The 19,535-nt window shown below is 58.8% G+C and overlaps 1 protein-coding gene across 5 annotated transcripts in view; it reads left to right on the forward strand.

Moving 5' to 3' along the window:
• Positions 1–17,672, forward strand: part of ARL16 (ARF like GTPase 16) — a 31,858-nt gene extending 14,186 nt beyond the window's left edge. For 4 of the 5 annotated variants that reach the window (XM_078880168.1, XM_078880164.1, XM_078880165.1 and 1 more), the window contains exon 6: positions 16,487–17,671. In XM_078880168.1, coding sequence (XP_078736294.1) covers positions 16,487–16,760 — 274 coding nt within the window. In that variant the 3' untranslated portion in view covers positions 16,761–17,671. Of the gene's footprint in view, positions 1–16,486 lie in introns of all 5 variants that reach the window. The other variant, XM_078880167.1, reaches the window with a different exon arrangement.
• Positions 17,673–19,535: the final 1,863 nt, after the last annotated feature.

Below are 19,535 nucleotides of genomic sequence, written 5' to 3' on the forward strand. Positions count from 1 at the left end.
CCAGAGAAGGAACCCTCTGACGAGGACGGTGGAGAGTTCACCAGCGTCGGAGGGTCGCGGAAGAGGAGGAAGATGGGCAGGCGCGGGAGCGCCCAGCCCGTGGAAACAGCCAAAACAGCCGGCGACGGTACCCAGCCAGCTGACCGCCCTGTGGAGGAGCGGGGGGGGGGGCGTGGGTGACGCGCCCCTGGTGGAGACGACCGAGCCGGGAGCGCGACCTCCGGGCCCGACCTCATCCCCTCCAACGCAGGGAGAGGAACAACCGACGACCGCCACCGGCGCCGTGGCTGTGCCGGGTGGCGTCGAGGCTCCGGGAACCACCTCTTCGCCTGTCCTGAGGGAGGGGGAGGAGATGGAAATGGACCCGGGGGAGAGTGGGCTGCCTGCGAGCGGGATTGTGCCCAGCGAGGGCCCGGCCCCAGAGGGGGTGGCGGGGACGGAAGAGGAGGCCTGCGCCGACGTGGGAGGTGGCGTTACCCTCGCCGACATCGGGGGGTGGCCCGACACTGATGACAACGGCGTGCCGGGGGGTTTCGTGCCGGTGAATGGCGACCCTCTGCCCACCCCAAGGTGGTACGATGAAGCGGCGAGAGAGAGAATGAGGAAAAACAAAATGGGCAAAATTGGGCTCGAGCCCGGGGAGGCCCCCGTTCCGGGAACGTCGGTGGGCACCGGATGGTGGGATCGCGCCGTCCAGAAAGCTGCAGCTGTGGCTAACAGTGTTGACTTGGAGGACGATCTGGACAAGAGGAAGTACCCCCAGAAGCTTGGAGGTTGGAGGGATGAGGCCAGGCCGGGGAAGTGTACGCCCAAAGCCCTCCTCGTGTGGTTGAGGAAGGTGGACAGGGGGAGGAAGGGGAATGTGGCGAGGGAGCTGACGAAGGCTTTCCCCGACAGGCGCTCCCTTGAGCAGGCAGTAACGGACGTGGGCTGGGAGCCACACAGGTACGCGTTCAGCGAGCGGGAGGCTGAACGGGTGATGGATTTGTCGGGCATGCTGGTGGACGCCCCCCCCCCCCTCCGCCTTGAAGGACGCGGGGAAGAGGGAGGCCGAGAAGAGGGAGGCCATGGAGGCCAGCGGCGACGCGCAAGTGAAGGCGGTGACCAAGGGAGTGGAACAGCCAGACCCAGCCTCGCCCAGCCCGTCGTCGCAGGGGAGCAGGGTGAGCGTCGTCAGCGGCGGCGACCCAAAGGGACAGGTAGAAAGGCCGAAGAGCTGGCCTCCGATGCCCGAGATGGGGTGCTCTCCCGAATACCTCCTTGGTTTCCTGAAATGGTCGTATGGGAGACGAAACGTCCGCGTGCGGGACAGCTTCCCCAACAGGAGGAACTTTATGGGCACAGCCCGGCGTGTGATCCAGGACCCGGGCACGTTCGGATATAGTCGCCAGGAGATCTTCCGGCTAAAGGCCTTGTTGATCAAGGTCAGAAAACAGCCACCATCCCCCCCCACCACCCCCTTCTCCCCCGAGGCGTTGAAGAGCGGGGGTGAGGAGGTGGGAGCGGAGGAGCTGCTCTGCTAGGCAAAGGGGTGTGAGGGCCCGGATGACGAGCACACCGGACACTGGCTGTGAGCGGTGATGACGTGGTGTGTGATGACGATGAGTGTTTATTGCCATAAAGGCAGATACACTGCATGCTTTGAAAAGCAAAAGCACACCGGACACTGACTGTGGGGCGGTGGCGATGTGGTGCGGAATGGAGTTTGTGCATTTATTGTTGCCATAAAGGCAGGTATGCTGAATGAACCGGAATATTCCAGCGTAATTTGCGCTGGTGAAATAAACTTATAAAAGTCAAAAGTCTCTCACTCACTCTCTCGCTCACTCTCTCGCTCACTCTCTCTCGCTCTCTCTCTCGCTCACTCTCTCACTCACTCTCTCGCTCACTTTCTCACTCACTCTCTCGCTCACTCTCTCGCTCTCTCTCTCTCGCTCTCTCTCTCGCTCTCTCTCTCGCTCACTCTCTCGCTCACTCTCTCACTCACTCTCTCGCTCTCTCTCTCGCTCACTCTCTCACTCACTCTCTCGCTCTCTCTCTCGCTCACTCTCTCGCTCACTCTCTCGCTCACTCTCTCGCTCGCTCTCTCTCTCTCGCTCTCTCTCTCGCTCTCTCTCTCGCTCACTCTCTCACTCACTCTCTCACTCACTCTCTCGCTCACTCTCTCACTCACTCTCTCGCTCTCTCTCTCTCGCTCTCTCTCTCGCTCTCTCTCTCGCTCACTCTCTCGCTCTCTCTCTCGCTCACTCTCTCACTCACTCTCTCGCTCACTCTCTCGCTCACTCTCTCGCTCACTCTCTCACTCACTCTCTCGCTCACTTTCTCACTCACTCTCTCGCTCTCTCTCGCTCACTCTCTCGCTCTCTCTCTCTCGCTCTCTCTCTCGCTCACTCTCTCGCTCACTCTCTCGCTCACTCTCTCGCTCACTCTCTCACTCACTCTCTCGCTCACTTTCTCACTCACTCTCTCGCTCTCTCTCTCTCACTCACTCTCTCGCTCACTTTCTCACTCACCCTCTCGCTCTCTCTCTCTCGCTCTCTCTCTCGCTCTCTCTCTCGCTCACTCTCTCGCTCACTCTCTCGCTCACTCTCTCGCACACTCTCTCGCTCACTCTCTCGCTCACTCTCTCGCTCTCTCTCTCGCACACTCTCTCGCTCACTCTCTCGCTCACTCTCTCGCTCACTCTCTCGCTCACTCTCTCACTCACTCTCTCGCTCACTTTCTCACTCACTCTCTCGCTCTCTCTCTCTCACTCACTCTCTCGCTCACTTTCTCACTCACCCTCTCGCTCTCTCTCTCTCGCTCTCTCTCTCTCTCTCTCTCTCTCTCTCTCTCTCTCTCTCTCTCTCTCTCTCGCCACCGTTGGGTGCGGTCGTGTTCACCTGGAGCTCCTGCCCTAGCGTTGGTGTGAACGGAGGCCTGGGCACAGGTGTGAGCCTGGCTCGGCCTAGAGTGAGAGTTTACATACGGTTTTTTCTTCTAGCATCCTTCCTTTTTGGCGACCTTTTTTCTTTCTCCCTTAAAAAGGAAAAGAACCTTTAATCATACGCCCTTCCCTTTGTAGTGGTTTTCTTTTATTCCTTTCCTTTATTGCGGCTTGAGGCCACAGCCGTTTTTCTTTCTTTTGTGCACGATGGAGCACCGCATGGGACTGGAAGGTCTCACAAAGCGGAACGGCTTCATTGTCTTCCCGCCGCCAACAACGACTGCGGAGGCTGTAGCGGAGGTGGTAGCCGAGATCGTCGGCTACCCCAACGTGTGGGCAGCACAACGCCAGGACCACGGTGTGGTGGTGTACGTGGCAAAGGAGGAAATGGTGGACGGCGTTGTGGCGACCGGTATCGTCATGGACGAGCAACTGCTTCAGTGCACCCCTCTCGCGACACCGGCCATCAGGGTGCTCCTCTCCGGAGCCCCCCCTTTCCTCCCCGGTGCGGCCCTGAAGAAGGATCTGGAGCGCTTTGGGACAGTGGTGTCCAACGTTACGATGGTGCCACTGCGGACGAAGAACCCGCGCCTGGCGCACGTCAAATCCCTGCAGCGCCAGGTGTATGTAATTCCGAAAGATGGCAAGTCAGAAATAGAACTGACGATGAAGTACGCTATCGATGGGCACACCTACATAGTCTTTGCCTCGTCGGTAGCCCTGAGATGCTTCGGGTGCGGTGGAGCGGGGCACACCCGCAAGAACTGCCCGAAGGAGAAAAAGCAGCAGCAAACGCAACAGCAACAGCAACAACAGCCACCACAACAGCAGCAGCAGCGGCAGCAGCCGCCACAACAGCAGCCACAACAGCAGGAGCAGCAGACGCCGCAACAACAGCAGCACCAACAACAAAAACAGGACAAACAGGAAAAGCAGCAACAGCAGGTACAACAAGAACAGATGCCGCCGCCGCCGCCGCTGCCATCGCCAACGCAGCGGCGGAGACAACGGCAGCAACAGCAGCAACAGCAACAACCGCAACAGCAGCAGCAGCAGCAGCAACAGCAACAGCAGCAGATCCACCTGCCTGGAGACGCCACGAGCAGCACGCATGGAATAGATGGTGAGGACGACGGTGAAATGGATTTCACCGTCGTGGAAAGCAGGAAAAGGAGGAGGGCCATGCGGAATGCTGCGGTCCAAGGGGGTGGTGGTGGCACCCGCCCGAAGCGGGCAACAGCAGCAGCAAGGGCACAATTCACGACCACGGAAGAGGAAAGTGGCAGTGGCACCGTCAACGCCAGCAGTTGTGACGAAAATGACAGCTGCGATGGGGTAGCAACGCAGGGCGGTCGTAAGCCCGATGCGCAGACATCGAAAGATGAGAGCAGAAGGAGTGCTGTCGCGCGCGGGGAAGACGTGACCCCCCCCCCCCCCACCTGGTGGAGTACAGGTGGAAGACGGGGAGAACACTCTACCAACACCTGAGAGTGTCGGGGGGCAACCCACCACGGCCGGACCCCACACGGTCGCGGAGGGGGCCGTGATCGGTGAGGGAAGGGACTGCGATGATGACGACACGGCGAGTGAAAGGAGTTATTCCGAAGTGGTGGCAGAGCGGGTGTATGCCCCCCAGGACATCCTCCGCTACCTCAGGGCAAACTTCAGGCAATGGCACCAGCAGCCTGAACTGGCCTTCCCCGACCTGGAAGGGTTTAAGAAGGCCGCCCGCATAATACTGCAGAAACCGGAGCTTCACGGCTTCGGCTCCGGTGAGGCACATCGGCTGCGGGCACTGCGGACGAAACTGGGGAAGCAGAGCTCCCTCTTCCAGGAGCAGACTCCCGTGACACCGCAAGAAGAAGGGAATGAGGAAAACCAATGACGGCCTCCAGCATTAAGATCCTGAGTGTTAACAGCAACGGAGTGAGAGACAGAGAAAGATGGCATCGCGTTTGTATACTGCTAGAGGAAAACAAAGCAGACATCGCGATGATACAAGAAACGCATCTTGACGCCACCCTATGTGCTCGACGGCAGCCCCTGATAGGTGCCCCTTCCTTCTTCAGCAATGGGGACGGGAATCGGGCAGGAGTAGCCTTCTTGTTCGGAAGAAGATTCACCCCGGAGAAGGTGGTCTTCAGGGAGATTCTTAAGGCGCACCTGATCTCGGTGGACTTTGTAGTTAATGGCACCAGATTCAGGTGCTTCAATGTCTACGCCCCATGCAAGAGCAAAGAGAGGAAGGGTTTCTTCACTGACACGCTGCACACCGCGTTGGAGGCGAGCAGGGCTGACGGGGTCGTTGCGGTCGCGGGCGGAGACTGGAACTGCACCCTGGATCCGGCGCTCGACCGCAGCGGCCCCGAGCCGCACCCTGAATCGGCGAGACCACTCGCGAGGACGCTACAACAACTCCGCCTCGCCGACGCGTGGAGGCTGCAAAATCCGACGAAACGGCAATACACGTGGTGCCGCGGCTCTCCTCAAGGCGGGGTGAGCCTCGCTAGACTGGATCGCATCTACATAAATAAGGATAACACGACTCTCCTCGGTGAATGCCGGATAAGACCGACAGGCATATCAGATCACCATCTAATTACAGCTTTGTTACGGGTGCCCGGGGAGCGCCGTCGCTGCCCTTATTGGCGGATGGATGTGACCCAGCTGGACGAGCAAGAGTTCAAAACGGCGATCAGGGCATGTTGGTCGCATTTGGAAAAGGACGAGGACCCCTCCATCCCCGCCCCACAGCGGTGGGAAGCCGTCAAGGCGCAGGTGAGAGCCCTCTCTATACAGCTTGTGGGCCATCGCGCTGTTGCGAGGCACGATGCACTGCGACGCCTGGAAGAGGAGCTGCTCCAGCTGGAAATGGATACAGGGTCCGGCGGGGTAGCGCAGAGAGACGTGGATCTGGCGCCACCGCTGCTCGAAAAACAGAAACTTTTTAGGGCTGTGACCGATCAGCGGATGCACGCATCCTATGTGGAAAAGAGGATACGGCATCTAGAACAGATGGACTCGCCCTCCAAATACTTCTTTCGCCTTCAGAACAGCAACAGCAACAAGAACAGCAGTAACAATACGATCACGAGTCTGCTGACTGAAGAGGGCAAAACAACAACCTCTGAGGAGGAAATCAGGCTCACGGCCACACAGTTCTTCTCACGCTTGCTGAAAAGCGGAACTACACAACCAGGAGCAGCCGATCTCCTCCTAGAAGGAAGTCCCACCCTGGAGGAGGAGGAGAGAGAAAAACTGGAAGGCCCCATAACCATGGAGGAGCTGCGGGCCGCGATGGCAGGGCTCCCCAGGGGCAAATCTCCAGGCATCGACGGTCTCCCAGTAGAGTTCTACGAGGCCTTCTGGGATATAATCGGCCCCTGCCTGCTGGAGGTGCTGGCGGCGAGCCTGCGAGAAGGACGGCTGCCAGTCAGCTGCAGGCGGGCAGTGGTAGTTCTGCTACCAAAGAAAGGAGACCCGCGCAAGATAGAGAACTGGCGGCCGGTGTCCCTCCTGTGCACAGACTATAAAATAATCGCTAAGGCGATAGCTAACCGTCTAAAGACCGTGGCAGGCCGCATCATCGGCAAGGACCAGACCTACTGCATCCCCGGACGCACCATTCATGACAGCATTGTTGCGGTCCGCGATGCCATATCCTTGGCCGAAATACACCGTATGAACGCCGGAATGGTCTTCATGGACCAAGAGAAGGCCTTCGACAGGGTGGAACACGGCTACCTCAAAAAACTCCTATCCACCTTCGGCTTCGGACCTCTGTTCACGGCACAAGTCCAACTACTGTACACCGACATACAAAGCACAATTAAAATCAATCAACGCCTAGGTCCCCCCTTCCCGGTAACGAGGGGGGTGCGGCAGGGATGCCCTCTCTCGGGGCTGCTATATGCGCTGTCACTAGAGCCTTTCCTGAGAAGGTTGAGAACCACCCTGCCTGGACTATCCTTCCCTGGTCCTGACGGAGCGAACCTGAGGCTCTCGGCGTACGCTGATGATGTCTGCGTGGTGGTGACCGACAGTGAAGACGTCGTCGCGCTGCGCAGTGCGGTCGAGGACTATGAGAACGCCGCCGGCGCCAAGGTCAATTGGAGGAAAAGCACGGCACTGTGGATGGGGCTACACAGCGCCACGCAACCCGTATCCCTCCCGGGCGGAGTGCAGTGGCGGGATGACGGGGTTTTGTACCTCGGAGTGCACCTGGGGAGCGACTCGACGACCCGGAAAAACTGGGAGGAGCTGCGTGCAAAACTTGAGGACAAGCTGAAATCGTGGGAACACCTTCGTGCACATCTCTCCTTTAAGGGCAGGACACTGATCGCCAACAACCTGGCTGCCGCTGTACTATGGCACAGAATGAAGGCCCTCTCCCCTCCGGAATGGTTGGTGGCCAAGGTCAGCAGAGCGCTCGTCGCCTTCGTTTGGGCCGGGAAACACTGGCTCAGGCCCGGCGTACTCCATCTGCCGAGGCACGAAGGCGGACAGGGCTTGGTGGACGTGGCGGCCAGAATAATGTGCTTTCGCATCCAGACAGCGAAGGCCATATTATACGATCAGGAGGAAGCGCCGTGGAAGTCGCTGGCCCTCGCCGTGCTGAGGTGCGCCGGGGGACGGATGGGCTATGGGAGAGAGCTGTTCCTTATGGACCTGAGCCTAGTGGACTGCAATGGACTGCCTGCATACTATCAAAATCTGAGCGAGGCGTGGCGAAGCCTGGAGTGGGCGAGGAAGACCCCCTACTGCGGTATGGCCGCCTTCCTGACGGAGCCCCTGTTCTTTAATGACCTCTTCGGAGGGGTGAAGGGTGAAAAAGCGATGGCTTTCCGTTTTATTCGAGCCGGCGTTAAGACGGTTGGAGACGTAACACAGAGCCGCGATGGCTGTCGAAGGTGGAAGAGCGCGGCTGAAATAAGTCTCGACGCAGGTCTCCGCACGGTGATAGCCGGAGGGAAAGTGCTGCGAGCGGTGCTGGCGACGGCGAAGGATTTCCATCTGCAGCTACGTACGCCGGACGGCACTGACTCGGCCCGCCCCCTCACCTGCCCGGAACTACAGGCAGCCTGCGTTCAACCCCCCGGGCGGAACGACACAGGGCTGCTGTTGAAGCTGGATGAGTGCGGGGACTTTGCCCTACGGACTGCCTCCAAAGCAGCTATTTACAACTGCTGCGTAAAAACACTGCATCGCCGAGCACTCGAAAGTACGCCATCCACGAAATGGAAAGATCGCTTCTCCCCACTGCTAGATGTCACCCCGCAGTGGAGAGAGTTTTATAAAGCCCCAGTGGCGAAAAGAGCCGGAGACCTGCAATGGAGGCTGGCCCACTGGGCACTGCCTTCAGCAGTGTGGGTCCACAAGATCCAGCCAGGAGCGTCCGCGTCATGCGCCTTCTGTGACGAGGAAGAAGATCTCGCACACATATACCTGGACTGTCGGAGGCTGGCACCGCTCTTCGCGACGCTGGGAGCCATCCTCACCAAAATCGGCGTGCCCTTCTTTCGCAGCACCTTGGTGTGCGGAGTACCCCGCAGGCTGGACAAGCGCCACGTCCTGGCCAACTTTGTGTTGGCGCAGGCAAAAATGGCAGTATACAAAACACGCAAAAAAAAGCTGGAAGACGCAGGAGCCACAAACGAAAGCTGCTCAGCAGTAGCGATGATGCGCGGGCTGATAGCAGCGAGGCTAAAAATGGAACACGAGTACTACACGCGAATGGGAGGGGAGCACGAGTCCTTCCAGAACAAATGGGGGGCCGGCCATTCTCTATGGTCAAGTGAGGGCGGAACCCTAATAATACGCCTATGACAACGGCCGTGACAAGCCGCGTGTATAGCGCGGACAAACGAAGTGCACGGGTCTCTGCCCGTGTGAGCGACCGGCGACTGCGCGTGTGGGGCAGCTGCGCGCGCTGGTGGTGGCGCTCCAAGCCGCGCGTTGCGTGGAGCAGCGCCCTCCCACCACCCCCCCCCCCCCCCCTCGTCCCCCCCCCCCCCTTCCCCCCCCCTCCCCTGTCCCCCCCCCCTCCGTCCCCTTCCCCACAGGGGAGAGCCGGCGTGTGGCAGTCTGGTGCGCCCGATGGAGAGCCGTTCCTGGGAGGATCCCGACGAACGGCGAGCATGGGCGGAGCAAGAAGTGCGACGGACTGAGACACGAGGCGAACGGCGCTTCAGCAGCCCGGATGGGCAATTTGCGCGCGCCGCTGCGTGGCACCGGCGACTGTCTACAGCGCGATGCTGGGAGTGTCGGCGTGCACGCGCGTCCGTGGCAGACTGGCGCGGCCGTTGGAGAGCCTTCCCTGAAAGGTCTCCGCTAAGGACGGCGAGCACGGGCGAAATAAGACGTGGGACGAGCTGAGACACGGCGCGAACGGCGCTCCAGCAGCCCGGAAGGGCAACATGTGCGCGCCGTCGCGAAGGCACGGGCGACCTGATTTACGGCGCCACGCGCTGTGCGCGACACCACGCGTGACACTGACAAACGAAAGACAGTGGACATGGCGGTATGACGCGTGTGAGGGATGGAAATGGTGCGCGCGCGGGACCGGGTCTCTTCCCGATCGTTGGAATCCAAACCGGCGCGCGGTGGTACTTTTAAAATAAGACCGCCAGTCATGGCAAATCGGCGACGCGAGATGCGCGGATGACGCAATGCGCGCGCGAGACGAGGTTTTTTCCCCGGGATACTCCGGTTTTCCTCGAATTGTTGTTCTTTTGGTTTGTTTGTTTTGTTGTTTGTTAGCTCGGGCCGAATGTGGCAGAGCGATACCTGACACGCAACAGCCGTGGCAGCTTTTGCTGTTACGGTAATAAAGATGCTTTTAAAAGTCAAAAAAAGTCTCTCTCTCTCTCTCTCTCGCCACCGTTGGGTGCGGTCGTGTTCACCTGGAGCTCCTGCTCTAACGTGTGTGTGGGTGGGGGCCTGGGCTCAGGTGTAAGCCTGAGCCTGGCCTAGAGAGAGGTGAACTAGGGAGAAAACGCTAGTTCATTCTGCGTTTTTCTCCTCGTACATCAGCCTGCTATAGTAACAGTTTGTATTACTACTGTTGTTGTTGTGTGTTTGTCTGGTCTGTGTGTTTGTCTGTGTGTTTGTTCTGCTTGTTTGTCTGCTTGGTTGGTCGCGTTGTGTGTTGGCCTGGGGTTTTTTTTTACCTGGTTTACCTGGCTTAACACCGCGTGTGTTTGGCCTGGTTGTCTGTTTGTCTGTTTGGTGAGTGTTTTGTCTGTGTGTTTGTTTGTTTTGTGTGTTGCTTGTGCGTGCGTTTGTTTTGTTTCTCTGTCGTTTTGTTTATTTGTTTGTCTGCTTGGCTGGTCGCGTTGTGTGTTGGCCTGGTGGTTTTTTTTTACCTGGGTTAACACCACGTGTGTTTGGCCTGGTTGTCGTGTTGGTGAGTGTTTGTTTTGAGTGTTTGTTTGTTTGTGTGTTGATTGTGCGTGCGTTTGTTCGTCTATCTGTCGTTTTGTTTATTTGTATGTTTGTTTTGATTGTTCGTTTTCGTTTGTCTGCTTGTTGGTTCGGTCGTGTGTGAGTTCGTCTGTGTGTTTGTCCTGCGCGTGTGTGTGCCTGTCTGTGTGTGTGTGTGTTTGTGTTGTGTGTTTGTTTGGTGTATTTTTATTTTTTATTTTTTTTGGTGATTATTTTTTTGTTGCTGCTGGTGCTGCCATGCGGGCGACATGGCTCAGCCCAGCAGCACGGAGGCTCTCACGGATACCCACGGCTTCCGATGTTTTCCATCGTCGGGGACAGCACCCGAGGAAGTCGCCACTGCTGTAGCAACGCACACCGGGCTGCCTGCTGTCCGGGTGGTGCAAAAAGAGAACCGTGGCTATGTTGTGTACGTAGCCACGGTGGAGGCGGCGGCGCGTGTGGTGGAGAAAGGACTCGTAGTCGGAGGTGAGGGGGGGCAGCGGGTACAGTGCACCCCTCTCACAGCACCGACGGCGCGGATCACCATCACGGGCGCTCCACCATACATGACCGACGCGGAGCTGATGGGAGAGCTGCAACGCTTCGGCGCGGTGGCCTCGAACATCAGCAGGCTGCCTATGAGAACGCGGAACCCTGCCATGCGACACATCTTGTCTGGGCAACGGCAGGTGCTCCTCATCCTGAAGGGTGGACGCACCGTGTTGGACGTGGCCTTCAAGCGCACCGTTGGTGGCCGCGTCCACACGGTGTACCTGGCCACGACCGAACCACGCTGCTACGGATGTGGCAGCGTGGGACACGTGAAGAAAAATTGCTCCACCAGGGCGGGGTCGGGTGGAGCTGCGACAGGGACGACGCCGACGCTGCAGCCGCAACCGCAGCAGCAGCGGGAGCAGCGCGAGCGGCAGCAGCAGCAGTTGCAGGATCAGCAGCAGCAACAGCTGCAGGATCAGCAGCAGCAGCAGCTGCAGGACCAGCAGCAGCAACAGCCGCAGCAGCAGCAGCAGCGGGTGAGGGAGCACCCCCCGCCGCCGCAGCATGACGTGCAGCAGCAGCCGCCGCAGCAGCAGCGGCAGCAACAACAGCCGCAGCAAGATGGTGCCGGTTCCGCGCCGGAGCGCGGGGAGCCGGCCCCAGAGAAGGAACCCTCTGACGAGGACGGTGGAGAGTTCACCAGCGTCGGAGGGTCGCGGAAGAGGAGGAAGATGGGCAGGCGCGGGAGCGCCCAGCCCGTGGAAACAGCCAAAACAGCCGGCGACGGTACCCAGCCAGCCGACCGCCCTGTGGAGGAGCGGGGGGGGGGCGTGGGTGACGCGCCCCTGGTGGAGACGACCGAGCCGGGAGCGCGACCTCCGGGCCCGACCTCATCCCCTCCAACGCAGGGAGAGGAACAACCGACGACCGCCACCGGCGCCGTGGCTGTGCCGGGTGGCGTCGAGGCTCCGGGAACCACCTCTTCGCCTGTCCTGAGGGAGGGGGAGGAGATGGAAATGGACCCGGGGGAGAGTGGGCTGCCTGCGAGCGGGATTGTGCCCAGCGAGGGCCCGGCCCCAGAGGGGGTGGCGGGGATGGAAGAGGAGGCCTGCGCCGACGTGGGAGGTGGCGTTACCCTCGCCGACATCGGGGGGTGGCCCGACACTGATGACAACGGCGTGCCGGGGGGTTTCGTGCCGGTGAAGGGCGACCCTCTGCCCACCCCAAGGTGGTACGATGAAGCGGCGAGAGAGAGAATGAGGAAAAACAAAATGGGCAAAATTGGGCTCGAGCCCGGGGAGGCCCCCGTTCCGGGAACGTCGGTGGGCACCGGATGGTGGGATCGCGCCGTCCAGAAAGCTGCAGCTGTGGCTAACAGTGTTGACTTGGAGGACGATCTGGACAAGAGGAAGTACCCCCAGAAGCTTGGAGGTTGGAGAGATGAGGCCAGGCCGGGGAAGTGTACGCCCAAAGCCCTCCTCGTGTGGTTGAGGAAGGTGGACAGGGGGAGGAAGGGGAATGTGGCGAGGGAGCTGACGAAGGCTTTCCCCGACAGGCGCTCCCTTGAGCAGGCAGTAACGGACGTGGGCTGGGAGCCACACAGGTACGCGTTCAGCGAGCGGGAGGCTGAACGGGTGATGGATTTGTCGGGCATGCTGGTGGACGCCCCCCCCCCCCTCCGCCTTGAAGGACGCGGGGAAGAGGGAGGCCGAGAAGAGGGAGGCCATGGAGGCCAGCGGCGACGCGCAAGTGAAGGCGGTGACCAAGGGAGTGGAACAGCCAGACCCAGCCTCGCCCAGCCCGTCGTCGCAGGGGAGCAGGGTGAGCGTCGTCAGCGGCGGCGACCCAAAGGGACAGGCAGAAAGGCCGAAGAGCTGGCCTCCGATGCCCGAGATGGGGTGCTCTCCCGAATACCTCCTTGGTTTCCTGAAATGGTCGTATGGGAGACGAAACGTCCGCGTGCGGGACAGCTTCCCCAACAGGAGCAACTTTATGAGCACAGCCCGGCGTGTGATCCAGGACCCGGGCACGTTCGGATATAGTCGCCAGGAGATCTTCCGGCTAAAGGCCTTGTTGATCAAGGTCAGAAAACAGCCACCATCCCCCCCCACCACCCCCTTCTCCCCCGAGGCGTTGAAGAGGACACCACTACCGTCGCCGCCAGCCGGGGGTGAGGAGGTGGGAGCGGAAGAGCTGCTCTGCTAGGCAAAGAGGTGTGAGGGCCCGGATGACGAGCACACCGGACACTGGCTGTGAGCGGTGACGACGTGATGTGTGATGACGATGAGTGTTTATTGCCATAAAGGCAGATACACTGAATGCTTTGAAAAGCAAAAGCACACCGGACACTGACTGTGGGGCGGTGGCGATGTGGTGCGGAATGATGTTGTGCATTTATTGTTGCCATAAAGGCAGGTATACTGAATGAACCGGAAATATTCCAGCGCAATTTGCGCTGGTGAAATAAACTTATAAAAGTCAAAAGTCTCTCGCTCACTTTCTCACTCACTCTCTCGCTCACTCTCTCGCTCACTCTCTCGCTCACTCTCTCGCTCTCTCTCTCGCTCTCTCTCTCGCTCACTCTCTCACTCACTCTCTCGCCCACTCTCTCGGTCACTCTCTCGCTCACTCTCTCACTCACTCTCTCGCTCACTTTCTCACTCACTCTCTCACTCACTCTCTCGCTCACTTTCTCACTCACTCTCTCGCTCACTCTCTCGCTCACTCTCTCTCGCTCTCTCTCTCGCTCTCTCTCTCGCTCACTCTCTCGCTCACTCTCTCGCTCACTCTCTCTCGCTCTCTCTCTCGCTCTCTCTCTCACTCACTCTCTCGCTCACTCTCTCGCTCACTCTCTCTCGCTCTCTCTCTCGCTCACTCTCTCACTCACTCTCTCGCTCACTTTCTCACTCACTCTCTCGCTCACTCTCTCGCTCTCTCTCTCTCTCGCTCTCTCTCTCGCTCTCTCTCTCGCTCACTCTCTCGCTCACTCTCTTACTCACTCTCTCGCTCTCTCTCTCGCTCACTCTCTCACTCACTCTCTCGCTCTCTCTCTCGCTCACTCTCTCGCTCACTCTCTCGCTCACTCTCTCGCTCGCTCTCTCTCTCTCTCTCGCTCTCTCTCTCGCTCACTCTCTCACTCACTCTCTCGCTCACTCTCTCGCTCACTCTCTCACTCACTCTCTCGCTCTCTCTCTCTCGCTCTCTCTCTCGCTCTCTCTCTCGCTCACTCTCTCGCTCTCTCTCTCGCTCACTCTCTCACTCACTCTCTCGCTCACTCTCTCGCTCACTCTCTCGCTCACTCTCTCGCTCACTCTCTCGCTCACTCTCTCGCTCACTTTCTCACTCACTCTCTCGCTCTCTCTCTCTCGCTCACTCTCTCGCTCTCTCTCTCTCGCTCTCTCTCTCGCTCACTCTCTCGCTCACTCTCTCGCTCACTCTCTCGCTCACTCTCTCACTCACTCTCTCGCTCACTTTCTCACTCACTCTCTCGCTCTCTCTCTCTCACTCACTCTCTCGCTCACTTTCTCACTCACTCTCTCGCTCTCTCTCTCTCGCTCTCTCTCTCGCTCTCTCTCTCGCTCACTCTCTCGCTCACTCTCTCGCTCACTCTCTCGCACACTCTCTCGCTCACTCTCTCGCTCACTCTCTCGCTCTCTCTCTCGCACACTCTCTCGCTCACTCTCTCGCTCACTCTCTCGGTCACTCTCTCGCTCTCTCTCTCGCTCACTCTCTCGCTCACTCTCTCGCTCACTCTCTCGCTCACTCTCTCGCTCACTCTCTCGCTCACTCTCTCGCTCACTCTCTCGCTCTCTCTCTCGCTCTCTCTCTCGCTCGCTCACTCTCTCGGTCACTCTCTCGCTCTCTCTCTCGCTCACTCTCTCGCTCTCGCTCTCACTCTCGCTCACTCTCTCGCTCACTCTCTCGCTCTCGCTCACTCTCTCGCTCTCTCTCTCGCTCTCTCTCTCGCTCGCTCACTCTCTCGGTCACTCTCTCGCTCACTCTCTCGCTCACTCTCTCGCTCTCTCTCTCGCTCTCTCTCTCGCTCGCTCACTCTCTCGGTCACTCTCTCGCTCTCTCTCTCGCTCTCTCTCTCGCTCACTCTCTCGCTCACTCTCTCGCTCTCTCTCTCGCTCTCTCTCTCGCTCGCTCACTCTCTCGGTCACTCTCTCGCTCACTCTCTCGCTCTCTCTCTCTCTCTCGCTCTCTCTCTCGCTCACTCTCTCGCTCACTCTCTCGCTCACTCTCTCGCTCTCTCTCTCGCTCTCTCTCTCGCTCGCTCACTCTCTCGGTCACTCTCTCGCTCTCTCTCTCGCTCTCTCTCTCGCTCACTCTCTCGCTCACTCTCTCGCTCACTCTCTCGGTCACTCTCTCGCTCACTCTCTCGCTCACTCTCTCGCTCACTCTCTCGCTCACTCTCTCGCTCTCTCTCTCGCTCTCTCTCTCGCTCGCTCACTCTCTCGGTCACTCTCTCGCTCACTCTCTCGGTCACTCTCTCGCTCACTCTCTCGCTCACTCTCTCGGTCACTCTCTCGCTCTCTCTCTCGCTCACTCTCTCGCTCACTCTCTCGCTCACTCTCTCGCTCACTCTCTCGCTCTCTCTCTCGCTCTCTCTCTCGCTCGCTCACTCTCTCGGTCACTCTCTCGCTCACTCTCTCGGTCACTCTCTCGCTCTCTCTCTCGCTCACTCTCTCGCTCACTCTCTCGCTCACTCTCTCGGTCACTCTCTCGCTCTCTCTCTCGCTCACTCTCTCGCTCACTCTCTCTCTCACTCTCTCGCTCACTCTCTCGCTCACTCTCTCGCTCTCTCTCTCGCTCACTCTCTCGCTCTCTCTCTCGCTCACTCTCTCGCTCACTCTCTCGCTCACTCTCTCGGTCACTCTCTCGCTCTCTCTCTCTCGCTCTCTCTCTCGCTCACTCTCTCGCTCACTCTCTCGCTCTCTCTCTCGCTCACTCTCTCGCTCACTCTCTCGCTCACTCTCTCGCTCACTCGCTCGCTCACTCTCTCGCTCACTCTCTCGCTCACTCTCTCGCTCACTCTCTCTCTCTCTCTCGCTCACTCTCTCGGTCACTCTCTCGGTCACTCTCTCGCTCTCTCTCTCGCTCTCTCTCTCGCTCTCTCTCTCGGTCACTCTCTCGCTCACTCTCTCGCTCTCTCTCTCTCGCTCACTCTCTCGCTCACTCTCTCTCTCTCTCGCTCTCTCTCGCTCTCTCTCTCGCTCTCTCTCTCGCTCACTCTCGAAAATCGGAAGTGCGGCGGTGGGGGAAGGACAGCAAACTAAAAACGCCGGCAAAAAACAGTTCTCACGAAATGTGGAGCCGTGCGCGCCTCTTTAAGGACCGCTTCGTGGTGGTGTCTCGTATTCACACGCTTTGCGGCTCTTGAAATACTGAGTTTCTTATTATAATAATAATAATATTAGGGGTTTTCCCCCTTTTTTCTGGCAACAAAACTGAAACCTTTTTACAAGGATTTATGTTACTGCATTAAGCACAATACTTGCAGTCAAATGCAAACAAAAAACACACTGATAATATAGTGGCATTGCCCTTGAAACTGATTGGTCCACACCAAGGGGCAATGGCGCCCGGGTACGGGTACGGGTAAGGAATCAAAACCCGTTTGCGACCTCTGCCGCTCAGGGACCTGGCGACATCCGGAGCGGTGCGGGAGTTCCGCTCGCTGCTCCGGCTCGACGGCGCCGAAGCAACCGCGGCGGTGACGAGGTGGCCGACGGAGAACCACGACGACGACGACGACGTGGACGTGGATGACGACGTGGACGGGCGGAGGGAGGCGGGGAAGATGGTGGCGACGACGCCGAGGGTGCTGGACGTGCTGGCCGGGAGCGCACGGGACGGAGCTGGGGTCCCGGAGCTCGCCCAGTGGATACGGGGACACGTGGCGCGGAGCTGACCCGCGGCGCTGACCCCCGGCGCTGACCCCCGGCGCTGACCCCCGGCGTGGGCGGGCCACGGTTGAGGCTGCCGGAAACTCCGTAGGTTCGGTCAAGGACGCAGGTGTGCGTGAGAGGGTGTGCATGAGAAGGTGTGTGTGTGAGGGTGTGTGTGTGTGAGAGGGTGTGCGTGAGAAGGTGTGCGTGAGAGGGTGTGTGTACGCGCGTGGGCGCGAGAGGGTGTGTGTGTGAGGGTGTGCGTGAGAGAGTGTGTGTACGCGCGTGGGCGCGAGAGGGTGTGCGTGAGAGGGTGTGTGTGAGAGGGTGTGCGCGAGAGGGTGTGCGCGAGAGGGTGTGCGCGAGAGGGTGTGTGTGAGAGGGTGTGTGTACGCGCGCGGGCGCGAGAGGGTGTGCGCGAGAGGGTGTGCGCGAGAGGGTGTGCGCGAGAGGGTGTGCGTGAGAGGGTGTGCGCGAGAGGGTGTGCGCGAGAGGGTGTGCGCGAGAGGGTGTGCGTGAGAGGGTGTGCGCGAGAGGGTGTGCGTGAGAGGGTGTGCGCGAGAGGGTGTGCGCGAGAGGGTGTGCGCGAGAGGGTGTGCGCGAGAGGGTGTGCGCGAGAGGGTGTGCGCGAGAGGGTGTGTGTGAGAGGGTGTGTGTACGCGCGCGGGCGCGAGAGGGTGTGCGTGAGAGGGTGTGTGTGAGAGGGTGTGCGTGAGAGGGTGTGCGTGAGAGGGTGTGTGTGAGAGGTTGTGTGTACGCGCGCGGGCGCGAGAGGGTGTGCGTGAGAGGGTGTGTGTGAGAGGGTGTGTGTATGCGCGCGGGCGCGAGAGGGTGTGCGTGAGAGGGTGTGTGTGAGAGGGTGTGCGCGAGAGGGTGTGCGCGAGAGGGTGTGCGCGAGAGGGTGTGCGCGAGAGGGTGTGCGCGAGAGGGTGTGCGCGAGAGGGTGTGCGCGAGAGGGTGTGCGCGAGAGGGTGTGCGCGAGAGGGTGTGCGCGAGAGGGTGTGCGCGAGAGGGTGTGCGCGAGAGGGTGTGCGCGAGAGGGTGTGCGCGAGAGGGTGTGCGCGAGAGGGTGTGCGCGAGAGGGTGTGCGCGAGAGGGTGTGCGCGAGAGGGTGTGCGCGAGAGGGTGTGCGCGAGAGGGTGTGCGCGAGAGGGTGTGCGCGAGAGGGTGTGCGCGAGAGGGTGTGCGCGAGAGGGTGTGCGCGAGAGGGTGTGCGCGAGAGGGTGTGCGCGAGAGGGTGTGCGCGAGAGGGTGTGCGCGAGAGGGTGTGTGTACGCGCGCGGGTGCGAGAGAGGGTGTGCGTGAGAGGGTGTGTGTACGCGCGCGGGTGCGAGAGAGAGGGTGTAAGGGGCCGTCCATAAATGACGTCACGCGATTTTGGTCGATTTTTGACCCCCCCCCCCTCGTCACACGGCGTCACAAAAAGTCAGACCCCCCCCTCAAATATGACGTCACAAAGCTCTGCCCCCCCCCAAAAAAAATAAAAAAAATGCTTCAAATCGCTTTAAACTATTGTCATTGTAGTGCGTATTGAATGTGGCGCTGCACTCTGATGTTGCGGGAGAAAACATTTATCAGAAAGTTTATTTAATTAAGTGGAACGTGTTGTCTATATTTATTTCAAGTTGCGCATTTTGATGTGACGTCACATTTCTCAAACCCCCCCCCCCTCGTCACACATCGTCACAAATGTCTGACCACCCCTCCCCCCCTAGGTGCGTGACGTCATTTATGGACGGCCCCTAAGAGGTTGCACTTGGTCCTAGAAGGAGTGGCTGCCAGCTTGACATGATAGCCTGCTAGAAATCCGGTAGATTTAGTCAGAGGATCGGGTACGTGGGCGTGTACATTTGAAATTGCTTGCTTGCAGTTGCCGGGTTGGTTAATGACTTTTAAATAACACGCTGGGCTTGTGAATTACGTGATTTAAACGCTGTCCGCAACACTCGATAAAATACCAACACAACTGCTGTGTGTGTGTGTGCGTTGGTGGGGAGTGGTGGTGCAGCGGTCAGCACGCTACTCTACGAAGCCGGCGACTCGAGTTCAATTCCCGATCACGGCCAACACCAGTGACGATTATCTAAACCGGGTCATGGGCTTCGCCTAGGTCGACTCAGCCTGAAATGAGTACCTGGTGTAGTAAACATCGTCACTGTGGAGACAAAGGCGGTCGGGCGTGGTGCTGGCCACCCACCCCCTCGTGTGCCGTGCCGGCCTTCATAGGGGTTACTCGCTAACAGCACTTGCCCCAGCAGTCTGTCAAGGCTACACGGGGGATCTTTGTCTTTGTAATCCCCCCCCCCCCCTCCAGGTGCAACACAATAGAACAAAAAATGACGAATGCAGTGACGTCAAAAGTACTCTTAGGTTCTTTCGGTAAAGTCACGTAGGTAAAAAAAATAATAATAATAATAAAATAATAATAAATGAAAATAACTAAATTAAATCACGACGTTTCGGAAGCAACACAAGCCTCCGTCATCAGGTGTAACTGCTCCAGTTACACCTGATGACACCTGATGACGGGGGCTTGTGTTGCTTCCGAAACGTCGTGATTTAACTTAGTAATTTTCATACTCTTAGGTTTGTTCGGTAAAGTCACGTAGGTAAAAAAGTAAAAAAATAAATTAAAATTAACTAAAGTAAAATAAAAATCACGACGTTTCGGAGGCAACACAAGCTTCCGTCTTCAGGTGGAACCGTCACAGCACGCTCGCTGTATCACTTGATAAAAATAAAATAAAAATCACGACGTTTCGGAGGCAACACAAGCGTCCGTCATCAGGTGTAACTAC

The sequence above is a fragment of the Lampetra fluviatilis genome, chromosome 56, assembly GCF_964198595.1.
Source record: "Lampetra fluviatilis chromosome 56, kcLamFluv1.1, whole genome shotgun sequence".
Taxonomy (NCBI): domain Eukaryota; kingdom Metazoa; phylum Chordata; class Hyperoartia; order Petromyzontiformes; family Petromyzontidae; genus Lampetra; species Lampetra fluviatilis.